The sequence below is a fragment of the Perna viridis genome, chromosome 2 (genome assembly GCF_037379345.1).
Source record: "Perna viridis isolate PV_CMFRI_1.1 ecotype Kerala chromosome 2, ASM3737934v1, whole genome shotgun sequence".
In the NCBI taxonomy this organism is placed as follows: domain Eukaryota; kingdom Metazoa; phylum Mollusca; class Bivalvia; order Mytilida; family Mytilidae; genus Perna; species Perna viridis.
Window position 1 is genome coordinate 3,935,489 of NC_142446.1, and position 13,650 is coordinate 3,949,138.

At 31.2% G+C, this 13,650-nt stretch overlaps 1 protein-coding gene across 8 annotated transcripts in view; it reads left to right on the plus strand.

The window, feature by feature from the left end:
• Nucleotides 1-13,650, plus strand: part of LOC148623340 (kelch domain-containing protein 1-like) — a 33,809-nt gene that overhangs the window by 2,491 nt on the left and 17,668 nt on the right. For 5 of the 8 annotated variants that reach the window (XM_088565138.1, XM_088565139.1, XM_088565140.1 and 2 more), the window contains 5 exons: nt 5,216-5,353; nt 5,985-6,055; nt 8,882-9,103; nt 10,694-10,781; nt 12,830-12,907. In XM_088565138.1, the coding sequence (XP_088421264.1) occupies nt 5,252-5,353; nt 5,985-6,055; nt 8,882-9,103; nt 10,694-10,781; nt 12,830-12,907 (561 nt within the window). In that variant the 5' untranslated portion in view covers nt 5,216-5,251. Of the gene's footprint in view, nt 1-4,677; nt 4,717-4,780; nt 4,804-5,215; nt 5,354-5,891; nt 5,963-5,984; nt 6,056-8,881; nt 9,104-10,693; nt 10,782-12,829; nt 12,908-13,650 lie in introns of those variants that run through there. The other 3 variants (XM_088565143.1, XM_088565145.1, XM_088565146.1) reach the window with 3 other exon arrangements.

Sequence of the window (13,650 nt, forward strand, 5' to 3'; positions counted from 1 at the left end):
GAATCAATTGGGAAGAATTCTGTAAATCATAGTAAAATTAATAACATAGCTGTACAAACTTTTGTTAAAAATAGAAGTAAAACAATCCAGAAAGATAAAGACAAAAATCAACCTTGATGATAAATGTAAAGAGAGTAGGAAGAAATTCCACAAAGCCAGGAAGTGATATAGTTTCTTAAAAAAACAGAAAAATAACCAATAAGACAAGCAAAGAATATAAAGGTGAAATGAAAAAAGCATATGATACCTTTCAGAATAAAATTGGAAATAATTTACAAAAAGCAAACAATTCCGACCCAAAGGATTTTTGGAAAATATTAAACAGCATAGACAAAAAAGAAAAAGACGAAAGCCATATTTCTGTAGGTACATTTTACGATTTTTTCATAGAACTAAATGAGAAAGAAAACATAGATGAAAATGAAACTTTTTGATTTTGAAAATATTGTCAACAACTTACCAAGTGAATTGAATGAATTACTTACTGGTCCAATCATTGAGGACGAAATAGTTAAAAATATTAGAAATCTAAAAAATGGCAAAGCCTGTGGAGTTGATGATATTCTTACTGAATATCTTAAAAACACTGTTTTGGAGCTAATGCCTGTATACTTAAAGATTTTTAATTTAGTACTCAATACAGGTATTTTACCAGAACTTTGGTCGCAAGGAATTATTGTACCTATTTATAAGAAGAAAGGTTTGGTATTGAATCCAAATAACTATAGAGGAATTACACTAAATTCATGCTTAGGGAAAACCTTCTGTTTCAAATTTTTTAGAAAAAATTACTAAGTTTTCTGATGAGATTGAGCTCTTATCTGAATCACAGACTGGATTTCGAAAGGGTTATTCTACTGTTGACAAAATTTTTGTGTTACACTCCCATTTAGCTGTATATTTTTCAAAAGGTAAAAAACTATTTTGCACATTTGTTGACTTTAAAAAAGCATTTGACACAGTTTGGAGAGATGGTCTGTGGCTAGAAGTTCAAAAATCCAATGTAACAGGGAGAATATTTTCAGTTATTTTCAATATGGATCAGAATATTAAGTCTTGTATTAGGCATCAAGGTAAACTCTCTGCATTTTTTAACTTTGAAGTTGGTGGAAGACGAGGAGAAAATTTGTCATCTTTTTTGTTCTCAATTTTTTTTGAATGATCTAGAAATCTTTTTGCAAGACAATGAAGTACAAAATCTAGATTTGATAGAAAGTTCATGCTCAGAAATGTTTGATGTATATGTCAAAATATTTGTGATGCTTTATGCAGATGATACAATTATAATGTCAGAAACAAAGGAAGCTATGCAAAAAGCATTGGATGTGTTTGCTAATTACTGTATAGAATGGAAATTACAAGTTAATACTGAAAAGACAAAAGTTGTCTTCAGTAAAAGAAAGCATAAACAACATTTTCAATTTCAAATATATAACAAAAATATAGAAATAGTAGAGTCGTATACATATCTAGGCACGGTTTTCAATTACAACGGCAGTTTCACTATTGCATGCAAGCATCTCATAGATCAAGCCCAAAAAGCTCTTTTTGCTCTCTATGGGAAACTAAGAAACATTCCACTGCCAATTGATTTACAGTTTGATATCACCAATACTGTTATATTCCTCTGAGGTCTGGGGTTTTGAAAATAAGCAAAACATTGAAAAGGTGCATCTTAAATTTTGTAAAAATATCCTTAAGCTGAGAAGCATCACTCCAAATTTTATGGGTTATGGAGAGTTGGGTAGAATTCCACTTGAAATATTTGTTAAAGTAAGAATGGTTGGCCTTTGGGCAAGAACTATGCAAAAAGAACAAAAACTGTCAAATCTGATGCTTTGGCTTATAAAATTGCATGACAATAATCCAACCAAATTTAGGTGGGTTAACTATATTTAATCTATCTTGGATGATACAGGTTTTAGTTACTTATGGAATGAACGCGTTAAAGTAAATATTAACTGGCTTAAGGTCACAGTTAAACAGACATTATGTGATCAATTCTATCACTCTTGGTTTGTTACAAATGAACACCACATCTCGTGGTGAATTATATTCCACTTTTAAACATGAATTCAGAATTGAACCATATCTTCTCCGAGTGTCCCCAACAGAATGTATTCATTTGACAAATTAAGATGTTCCAACTTAATACTATCAATAGAAACTGGGAGGTGGTCTGGAGTCCTACTGAGTCAAAGAATATGTAATCTTTGTAAAGAAGGTATGGGAGATGAATTTCACATATTCTTCCAGTGTAATAATCCAATGGTTAAGTATTTGATATCTCATTACATCCCAGATTACTACTCAAAGCAACCGAATATGAGTAAATTTGATGGGTTATTGACTATCTGTAATGTTCAATTATACAAAAGAGTGTGTGCTTTTTTATGAAAAATTGCTAATATCATATGAAAGTGAATGTGTTAAAATATAAATGTGAATCTGTTTGTATTCACATATTTTATATTGACTGTTCTGTGTATTGTGTCTGTGTATTTGTCTTATTTACATGTATGTACATGTTTGTTTTTTTGTTGTCCTCTTGTACACCTACTGTGTCTGAGGCTATCAATAAAATCTTGCTAATCTTGGAAAGACACACTTCAAAAGTGGTTATCAAACAATTATTAATGAAATCAAAAGTGAAAGCAAACAAATTGAAAACAGAGGGATTTCAGTAAATATATTTTGGACACCAGGTCATGCAGAAATCAAAGGTAATGAAACAGCCGACATATTAGCGAAAGAGGCATCGAAAGAAGCAGAAGTGACACAATTTGCAGATAATATGTACACTGAACTGGATATTAAATGAGCAGCTAGGAACAATGTATTGAAAAAATGGCAACATAGATGGAAAAATGGTGAATCAGGCAGATGTTACTACAGATTTCGTTACAACATAAAGATAAAATTAAGAAAGGACTCACCAAACAAGGAGTTAAATAGGATTGGAATCTCATGCTTTCTCATTGTATTTCGTGTGGTGAGATTTAATCATACTCATCACTTATATTTTCAAGTGTCTTGTAATAGTTGGTTAATACTCAATATATGGGGATAGTTTTTGGCAAAATTTCTTATATATATCGATTAATACCTCAATAATAGAAAAATGTCAACTTCAAGTCAAAATTCGACACCTCAAGGAAGGAGTTTGAAATTCAAATTAACATCGTAGTCTACACCTCCAGGATGCCACCATTTTGAAGTACATATTCAGTATGTGAAAAAAAAAACTCAAAAAATTATTAACCACATGGTTTTCAAAATATTTCTTATAAACACCAATAAATACCATACTTTATGAACTCAGTTAGCTTTAAGTTAATATTTGGAACCAAAAGGGAGGAGATCGAATCTTTCAAGTTAGTTTTGTAATATATCTATACAAATCCTTGGATAGTCAAAATTGTGTAAAATAAAAGCACTGATACTACAAAAGAAGGGAAGGCTATGGCTATTAAAAAGGATTATATACTCCCTTGGACCATTTCTGATTAATTTTACACAAATTTTATGTTCAGGTTTTGAAGAAGGAGTTTGAATTTTAAATTAGGAGGAAAAACTGTCCACATGGGGGTGACTCTGGCTGCCAAGTAAAGTATGTCAAATAAAAACGTTGATATCACAAAGAAAGGAGGAGCTATAGCTATAAAACCCACAGACCATTTCTTGTCAATTTGAAACAAATTTTTTGATGATGGTTTGGGTTTTGAAGAAGGAGTTTGAATTTTAAATGAGGAGGGAAACTGCCCTCACAGGCTGGGCTACCTAGTCAGGAGTCAAAACCAAGGCATATAAAAATGTTAATATTCACCTTCATACCATTTCTGATCAATTTTAAACAAATTTTATGACGATTGATCTTGTTTGGAAAAAGGAGTTTGAATTTTAAATGAGGAGGGAAGACTGTCTTCGAAGGTGGGACGAGGTTGAAATTTGATAAGAGATTAAGGTCTCGAATAGAGATATTGAACAAAACCAAAAATTGAAATCTGGAGGCTCAGTTCACTTGGGGAAAGTGTGGACACAATATTAGTTTTTTGACACATTAAACACAATTACATAACATTATTAACATTTAATTTTGGATTAGCAGTTGGTTTAGACATATCTTGTTCAATTTAAAAAGTCAAAAGAAGTTCTGCTTTCAAGTAAAGGTGCACATCAAAAACCTTTGTCTTCAATCCCCATGATACAGAATGGTAACATACTAATTGGAACATTTTGAATTTTACAGACTAAAGTGATCAGCTAAAACAGTTTTAAACAGTTACTGATTACCCATAATTGTTTTTTTTTAATTTTCAAAATCAAAACAGAAATTAAAAAAAGTAGATTTTTTTCCAGTTCCAATTTTATATATAAATTTCCTGTTGGAAACTTGTAAGTGATTTTGATTATACTTGTTGTTCCACTTTTCTTAACAAATTTCTCTATTAGAAGGAATGTGTATAATGTAGATATTTTGTATATTGTTTTTGCATGATGACTTGTACCGTGTCTCCCCTTTTCATGTAACTCACTCATCTATTTTCTGTTTACTGATCCACTAAGTAATTGGTAGGTGATACATAACAGATTATTCAGCCCCTATTTCAGGGAACGCTTAGATATTTGATGTATTGCTTTTGCTTGGTGACTTGTACCATGTTTTCTCTTTTTCAGATTCCTGGTTCATCTACTTCCTGTAAACCAACTGACTTAGTAATTTTTTAGATGATACTCAATAGATAATGAAAATTTTCGTAACATATCTTCCAGTTTATATTACAGGGAATGTTAAGATATTTGGTACATGTATATTGCTTTTGCATGATGACCCTTTCCCAACTTTGACTAAATAGTTGAGTGGAGGTATTTTTAGCATGATCTAGTGTGCAACATTTTGTTTTAATTTGAAAGGACAATGAAGCAGTAAACATGTTGCCAAGCTTTCATTTGAATTTGATTTACTTTTATTTACACAAATTGCCATAAGTAAAAGCCCTAAAACAGACCATGCTGCATCCATGATGTAACACAGATTGGAACAAGCCATTGCATGATTGTAAACTAAAGACGGTTACAGATACAAATAAAAAATCTACAAAAAAAACATTGTGAATTTTGATTTTAAAAAATTGACTCTGGTCCTTTTTTCCAGGTTAGTCGGGTAAGGGCAAACAGTTGCATTTTTTTTATGGCCTTAATTTTTTTTTTTCAGGAACATTGATCTTTATTGTGAAATGATTTCAACACAATGAGCCAGATACAGAGAACAGTTTGTAAGAAGGCAACTTCTCGATGTGGACATATAGCAGTTAATTATGGTTCATACATAATTGTTTGGGGAGGATACTCCGTATGTATTTCGGAACTGACGAATAACTATTAGTATTTGTAAATAATTATGTACTTTGAGTATGTTCAAATATATTTAACAGTAAGTTCAAATACTTAGTCACTAATGAAATTCTGTTGGATAAAGTACAACATGTACCGTACAAATTTATCTTACTAGTTATAATTATTCAGTATTAAAGATTTAAAAGCCTTAAGGACTTCTTTATCAAATTTATTGATACTGATCAACTTAATAGTAGTATTTATACACATACACAAATTGAAATGAATTGTCTATATGTAAATAGAAAAGCTTGCTCTTAATACATTTATCTACTCTATAATGTCAGCAATCACTGGAAATTAATAACTCAACCGATGATTAATATCCCGAATTCTGTTGTCAAATAAAAAAAGTTGAAAACAGATATCATGGTCAAATCTTATCCTGTGTTGAATATTTTAATTGCAATTCAAATTAAGAGTTGTACATTTATCAAGCTTGAATTGATCAAATTGTTCTTTGGTTGCATAAATCTGTGTTTGGTATTTTACAGTGTGCGAACTTAGATCGGTTTTATTTACCTGCTGATGAGTTATGGGTTTACAGCACAGAAAATAAGTTATGGTATGTATGTTTTTCTTTTCAGTCAGATAATGTGTCTGAGTATTATCAACCAGCTAATGAAGTTTGGGTGTACAGTACAGAGAATAAGATATGGTAGGTTAATATTGAATGTTGACAAAATTCAGAAAAAAGTTGTCAAGTATACATGTATCCAGATACAAACATAGACAGTAGATCAGATATGATATCAAGAATTACAAGGACTTTAGTTTCATTTATTGATGTGTGTTTTAATTTTCATGGTTGGAAGGAGAAAGACATTTTATTGGGGACTAAAATATAAGTACTAGAATAAAAAACATGTCTTTAAATTGTTCACATTTTAAATATTAATAATATTTTGACTCAAGTTGAAGAAAGAAAATAAAATTTGATATTGTGTGGCTTTTTTTTAGACTACCTAGAATTAATCAACAAATTATTTATGAATTAAGTGAACAATATTGGGGTGACTAGTATTGTTTGATGTGGCTTCTACTACCATTACACTTGATTTGACATCCTAGTCATTTTATCTGACCTTATGTTCATTCATGGAGATTAATTCTAAAATTTGTGGTTCCAGACTATCCACCAAAACCATTTACTTAAGTCCCCTAATCTACAGTTTTTTTCAGTGCTGTATTTTCAAAAGTAAGTAAACACTTTACTTTTTACCCTTGACAAGGTCCATAAGGCTGAATATTTGTGCCACACTTCCTGTGGGGTGGGGGGTTGGACCATCTATCATATGTTTATTCTTCCTATTCCACTGAATGAAATTGAATGAAACTTTCACAGATTTTTTTTTTATATACCCATTGTGCACCTCCTATCAAATCTATTTTGGGGTTTCACATAGCAAAACATGGACTTAGTCATGAATGAATATGGGGACATGAGGGTATCACTTATCCATTACTCCCTCTACACCACTGAATAGAATTGAGTGAAACTTTCACAGAACATATTTCCATTGTGCACCTTAAATTTAGATTTCAATCCAAATTAATGTAGAGGTCGAAATGTGTATGTTATCAAATGGGGGAGTAGGGGTATTAGGTTAGTGAGCATTGTTCACAGATTTTCTAGTTTTCTATTAAGTAGTAGTCTTTATAAAAATCACACAGAGGGTGATTCATGCATGTCAAAGACACACCAAATTCTTTTTTGTTTCTAATTAAAAAAAAAAACTGCTACAGACGACATAACAAATCTTGAATTGGCATTCAGTTGTTGCACTTTTGAGGTAGAAGTTATAAGGATTGGTAATGAAATTGGCATTTTGCAAGAGTTATTGTTCTTGACTTGGTTAGATTTGGTTGATTATAGTAGGAATGAATGTATGATTTTCTCAAAAATACAAATATACTTACATTATTTCATTAAAATATAGCATATGTAGACAGAGAAAGCATTGTGTGTTCAGTAGAGTTTTCTAAACCATGAATCCCCTCTATCTATCATTGACTGTGTCTGAATTTAATATGGACGAATACTTAACCTGAGACACCAATATTGAGTCTGGTATGTCATATTATTGTCCCCAGCTACAGTGTGTCAGAAGGGCTTAGCAATGGCGGGCTTCTATTTGGTAGTCTGTCTGTCACAATTATTTTTGGACGTAATTCCTCTGAGATTGGTAATCAGTTCAGATTATTGAAAGATCATTGTTGGTCTACTCATTTACTTGATCCTACTGCCTGACCCTTTTGATTCAATAAATTTAAAGGACTTAAATGTTATTGTGTATGTGTCATTATAGAACCACTCATCTGATACAGCTGATCTGATTTCCATGTCAACTTTATAGAATAGTTAGTAACTATTTTTACCTTAGTCACCACCATTTTGATCCAACAGATTTTATAGAAGTCATAGTTCCTTTAAAGGAGTGAACTCAGTAAAACACTTCCACTGCAAACCAAGTTTCTCAGTTATGGAAAGAAACCTTCAGAAAGCAAAAAGTAGATTGCTCTTTAAGGTTCACAAATCAACTTATCTTTTTGAAATATCAAAACATAGTATCATATGGCATTTTTTTGGCCTTTTTCCATGGTTCTGTTAGCATACAATGTGAAAATGTGCTGAATTTGGACCATGCCCCCACCTCTGGTTGAAGGGTTATTAATACAATTTTAAAATGCAAAGCAAACAAAAAACTATAATAAAAAAATGTGTATTTTGAAGTGTAAAATGAAATAACTTATAAATCATATAACCAACTTTTTTGAAACTTTTGTGTGTTTATATCTATTGACATAAGCTCACTTCACTTTTTATAACTTTCAGATTTTTGGTTTCCGTGTTATGAATTTTTATACTTAAAAAAAAGATTTTTTAAGTTTACACACAATAACTCAAAACACTTTCACTAACTTTTATGAAACTTTGGTGAATTGTTCATATCTATTGAAGTAAGCTCCCTTCTGATTTTTATAAATGTCAAATTTTAAATGTTTCTGTGTTATGAAGTTAAAAAAGGCAGAAACAACCAAGGAAATTTCTTCGTTGAAAAATCATTGAAAACGGACCATTTGTTATGATAGTTCCAAATTTTTCATCCTTTGTTGAATGGTTGATCTTGGATCACCCTTTTTGTGTTACATACTAGTCAGGCTGCATATTTGATACAATGAAGTGGGAGCAAGCTCCTGTGGTTTTTAGTTTATTACTTGAAAATCTTACTAGAAAAGGAACTTTCAATTGATATTATGATCTTTATTTCAAGGCCTACAAAAGTTTTTGAGGGTCTCAGATGTATGACAACATTGCCAAAAATGTTTAATTTTTGTTTAGCTTATAGACAGAAACAGATAAATAGAAACATTCAGTTTTTGATTCTGAAGTAATGATAGGTTCCAAAACAGATTTTTGTGTTGCTTTTGAAAGGCCAAAAAAAACATTATTATTTGTTCTTCTTTTCTTTGTTAATTATAGGTTTTGTATGAAAACAGACCTCAGTCTTTGTCCTTTGGAAGTGTCAGGGGCCAGTGCTTGCTGTCATGGTGATGACCTTTATGTCTTTGGAGGTCATGGTAGTCAAGGAAACAGTAATGAATTGTATAGATTGGACTTAAAGACATATACTTGGCACTTATTAGATCCTGATGTTAGTCCTAGTCCTAGAGATAAAGCAGTGTCATGGTTTTATGAAAAAAAGTTAGTTATACCAAAGCATACAAAGCTATCATCACTATTACAGTAACTAAGTACATATTTGAACATTAATTGAGAACATAATTACTAGATACTCATGTGTTCTCCCAAGAAATTTTCCTGCTTTTTTGGCCTTTTCCAAAAATTAGTGATGGCTGAGTGCACCCATTTAACCAGTTACTGCACTCATATCAAATACTGAAATCTTAACTCATAATTGCCATCACTTGATGTCCATTGTTGTCGTCATTGTTAAAAAATTTTCTAAATTCTTCTCTGAAACTAACGTAAAAATAAGAACCAAACTTTGTATTAATGTTCTTTAGGATATTAGTATCTATCTGTGGTCAAATTTTGTTTTAATCTGTTAAGTCATATTCGAACTATTGCCCTTTTTTGACGGTTTTTTGCTACTTTTAATGTAATTTCTTGCAAAAGTCATCTCCTCTGACACTACTTGACCAATTAGAACCAAACTTGGTTTGAATGTTCCTTTGAGTATTCTACTTAGAACTGATATGCTCATTTTTATCCTTTGGAAAACATAGCTGCCATTATTAAAAATAGAACATAGGTCAGACAGAAGTTTTTCTCATATATCTCCAAAACTGTTTGGTTTAGCCTATTCTCTCATTTGCCGAAGTGATAACAATGAACAGGCCTACAAAAGTTTGCATTAGATAAAATATGTAGGACGACTCCTTGTCAGAGTTATTGCCCCTGGAAGGCAAGAAATGAAGTTTTTTTCACAGTTTTTGGCCAATATTTTGAAAACTATGATAGATAGAAAAAAACTTTCAATTGCTGAAATGATCTTTTTGATATGGCCTACATAGGTGTGAATTTGATCAAAGATGTCGAATGACTCCTTGTTAGAGTTATTGCCCTTAATTAATTGATGAAATGATCCTTATGATATGTCCTACCTAAGTCTTCTTTTGAGTCAAAATTGTTGGACAACTCCTTGTTAGAGTTATTGCCCTTGCAATGCAAAAATTAAACCAGGTTAGTTATTCTGACTACTCGTAGTCTCTTGTTTAAGAAAGCACTTGGTATTTGTTTTCACAAGTAATAAACTTTGATTCATAGGTTTTTATTCAAATCATTTAGTAACCACCAAACCTTGATTTTGTAATCATGGCAGATTTAACAATGTTAACTTTAGGATCCTAGGTAACCATGTCACTGTATTTGAACATTTCAAAATTTTAAGAGAAGTACTTTTGCACATTTGAAATTTTACATTGGATATTTTATATGCCACAGTTGAGAGGCCACAAACTCATGTGGACATATTTTAAAGGCATTTTTAGGATGTTCCAGTGCAAGTGACATGCAATATCATGGATTCTACAGATTACAAGTTCACCGTGAACATAAAAAAGAATAATAGCCAAACTTACTGCAAATAACAAAATGTGCTAGTGCATTCAAACTAAAATAAATTTCAAATACAACAGTAGTAGCACAGTGCTATATTGGCCTTGTTAGAACTTCAATACTGTTGAAAGGACTTCACTTGGATTTTCTGTATTTGTAAATTATCATCTACTACATAGTATTATTTTAAAGTTGGAAGTTCTATTTTTGTAGATTTTACTGCTTCAGTGGTTTTGGACCATCTACTTCTGGTTATATGTCTGATAATGGAATGTATGTGGAAGATACTGACAGTTTAATGGTATATTGCTAACATTTATTTTGTATTTTGATACAGGCATTCAGCATCCTATTCTGGGAAGTTGACTTTTATATTTCTAAAAAAAGAATATATCTGTGGGACCTTAAAAAATTAGTTACTGAAAATTGTGAAATTTGTTATTTTTTTGTGTTAATTAGATTAAATTTAGGTTATTTTTCGTGTTAGTAAGGTTAAATTTAGACTGTTTTTAAAGTATGTTATGATTGGATTTGTGAAAATAAAACTGCAAATCTACATCTAGATTGATCATTGAAACCTTGATTTCCTGATATACAGTAGTCAACTTCTTTCAATTAGTCCGTGGACTTTTTGTAGCTTTAATTGTCACATAATTAGTGAATTTTATCACAGGAGGAAAAACAAACAGACCACAAAAAGTATCAAATCTTCATAATGTGAAAAAATAAATATCAATTGATAGATACAGGTCATCCGGGGCCTCTGGTTTCTTCAGCTATTTCAGTGATTATTATCACAAAGATTTTAAAATTGTAGCAACTGGTTTGTCAAGGTGTTTAGTAGAATGACTTAAGAAGTTTAAAGTCTAGTCAAAAAAGGTTGATCTTGAATTAGCACAAAATAACATGATAAAATCCACAAAATAATTAATTGATGGTGAACTTCATAGGTACAAATGTTGTTTCAAATTTGTTAAGGGATTTTCTATTGAAGAAGGAAGGTAACCTTTTGACCTATATTTCTGTTATTCTTTGCAAATATTTTCTTACTTGTTAAGAAAGTTACTAAGATCCACTAAATTGGTTTAGTTTGATGCAGTATCATATTCTGCTTTCCATGACACAAATTATATTACAGTTGTATATCTAGTTTGGTTTTTATACCACCACAAAAATTGTGCTCATATAATGGTTTTGCATTGTTTTTGTCCATGGTGTTGTTGTCTGTAGTCACTTGATTTTTTGTGTGATATCATGAAAATTAGTAGGTTGATCATCATAAAATTGTACAAGGTTTCAAACATCAAAAGTAAAATTGGTATAGATTTTGCAGGGTTAGGGCCCAAACTGTTTTGGAATTACTAGTTGAGGCCAAAAGGGGGCCAAAACAAGTTTTTCAAAGAATTTAAGTATTGAACTTCAGTTAAAGGATATGGGTGTTTAGAATATTGTTCAACAAATTTCTGTTCCACCATGGTTATACTGGCATTGAATTTAGGGATTAAAATTTGAATTTGAATCTGAATGACAACTTGAGTGAGAAGAATCAGACCTCTTTGAAATTGTTCCATTACGTGCCATACTCCATAAGGAATGTTTGGATTGATTATTGAGGTTGTGACTGGCACCATTTAGGAATTTGGGGCCAAAAAGGTATCTCTTTGATTTTGGTAAAATGTTTAACTGCAGTGAGATTTTAAAGCTTTATCAAGTTTGAATAGTATTTGACTGTGTCTGTACTTGCCAGGTTCGACCCTGTGGTTGTATGAAGCTGTACCCAGTGAAGCATTTTATTTGATAAATAAAACATCCAAGAAAATGCTTTTCTGATTTTGAAGAGAAAAACATGTAATACCATTGGTATTTATAATTTGTGTTTTTACGCAGGATTTATTCTTAACATATACTTTAGTGGCATGCAGTAAAACTATGTTAAATTATTTCGTTGCGATTTTAACTTGAATTGTAGCATTTTATCTAGAGATATCTTTCTTATTCAAAGCAAAATCCCGTTGGAAATTTCTTTCAGCTGTAGCTTTTTTGCTTTTATTCATTTCATAGTTATTTTTTCTTTAGTTAACATTGTTTAGTTTCTGACACAAAAACACAGTGATTTCTGTAAAAGTTTTTGCTAGACTGCCAGGACTTAAGTTATTATATTAAATACTTATGTATTTATCCCAAATCACTTAGAAAGAAAAACAATCCCCAGTTTCAAAGAATATCTCACTCTCTCTAACATAACAAAAAATAAGCTTTTGAAAATGATTGAAAAAAGTGATAAAAGACTTTCTTCCATATTTAACACACATAATTAACTAATCACAGTAAGATATTTATATATTACAGTGGCCTAAACGAGGCTGGAATAACCAACTGTTGATATATGACACTGATATAGGTGAATGGAATACCCCTTTGTGTAAGGTAAGAAACTCAACATTTCACTGGTGATGTGAAGTAAGGCACTCAACATCTCACTGGTGATGAATCCACTCTTATCCATTACTTCTCCTACACCGCTGATTGGAATGTAATGAACTTTTACAGAATCTTTATTACATGTTTCCATTATGCACCTCCTTTTTTAGATTTTGATCCAAATCAATTTGGAGGTCAAAAAGTGCATGTTTTCAAATAGAAAAGTAGGGGAATCAATTTGAAAGTTCAAAGTTCTTTACAGTAATTAGGTCATTGACACCTTATCTCCTATAACTGTCTTTGAAAAGCCTTACAAAAGATTTCAAAATTAGTCAAGTTACAATTTTATGAGATATTAATTCTTACTTGTCACTAATACAATATGGATTATTCTCCTTGAGTCAGTACATAACTCGCAAACACAGATAATTTAAACTAAACACCTTAAGGACCTATTACATCTGCATGCACACATGCTTCAGTTTATCAGTTGGTAACAAAACACCCAACCAATACCACTTAAAGCATGGGATGGTGGTGGGAAAGATGACAAGTAAGTATTAATATCTCATAAAATTGTAACTTGATTACAAATTTTGAAATTTTATTTCAATCTACTTGTCACTAATACAATATGGATGATTGCAAAGCAAACTATCCTTCTATCTGGTGGTGTATGCTTAAAAACCAATAACTTTCCAAGCACTGAGAGAAGTTTTCTAGCTTCTTTTGAAAAGCCAGCTGTTTGA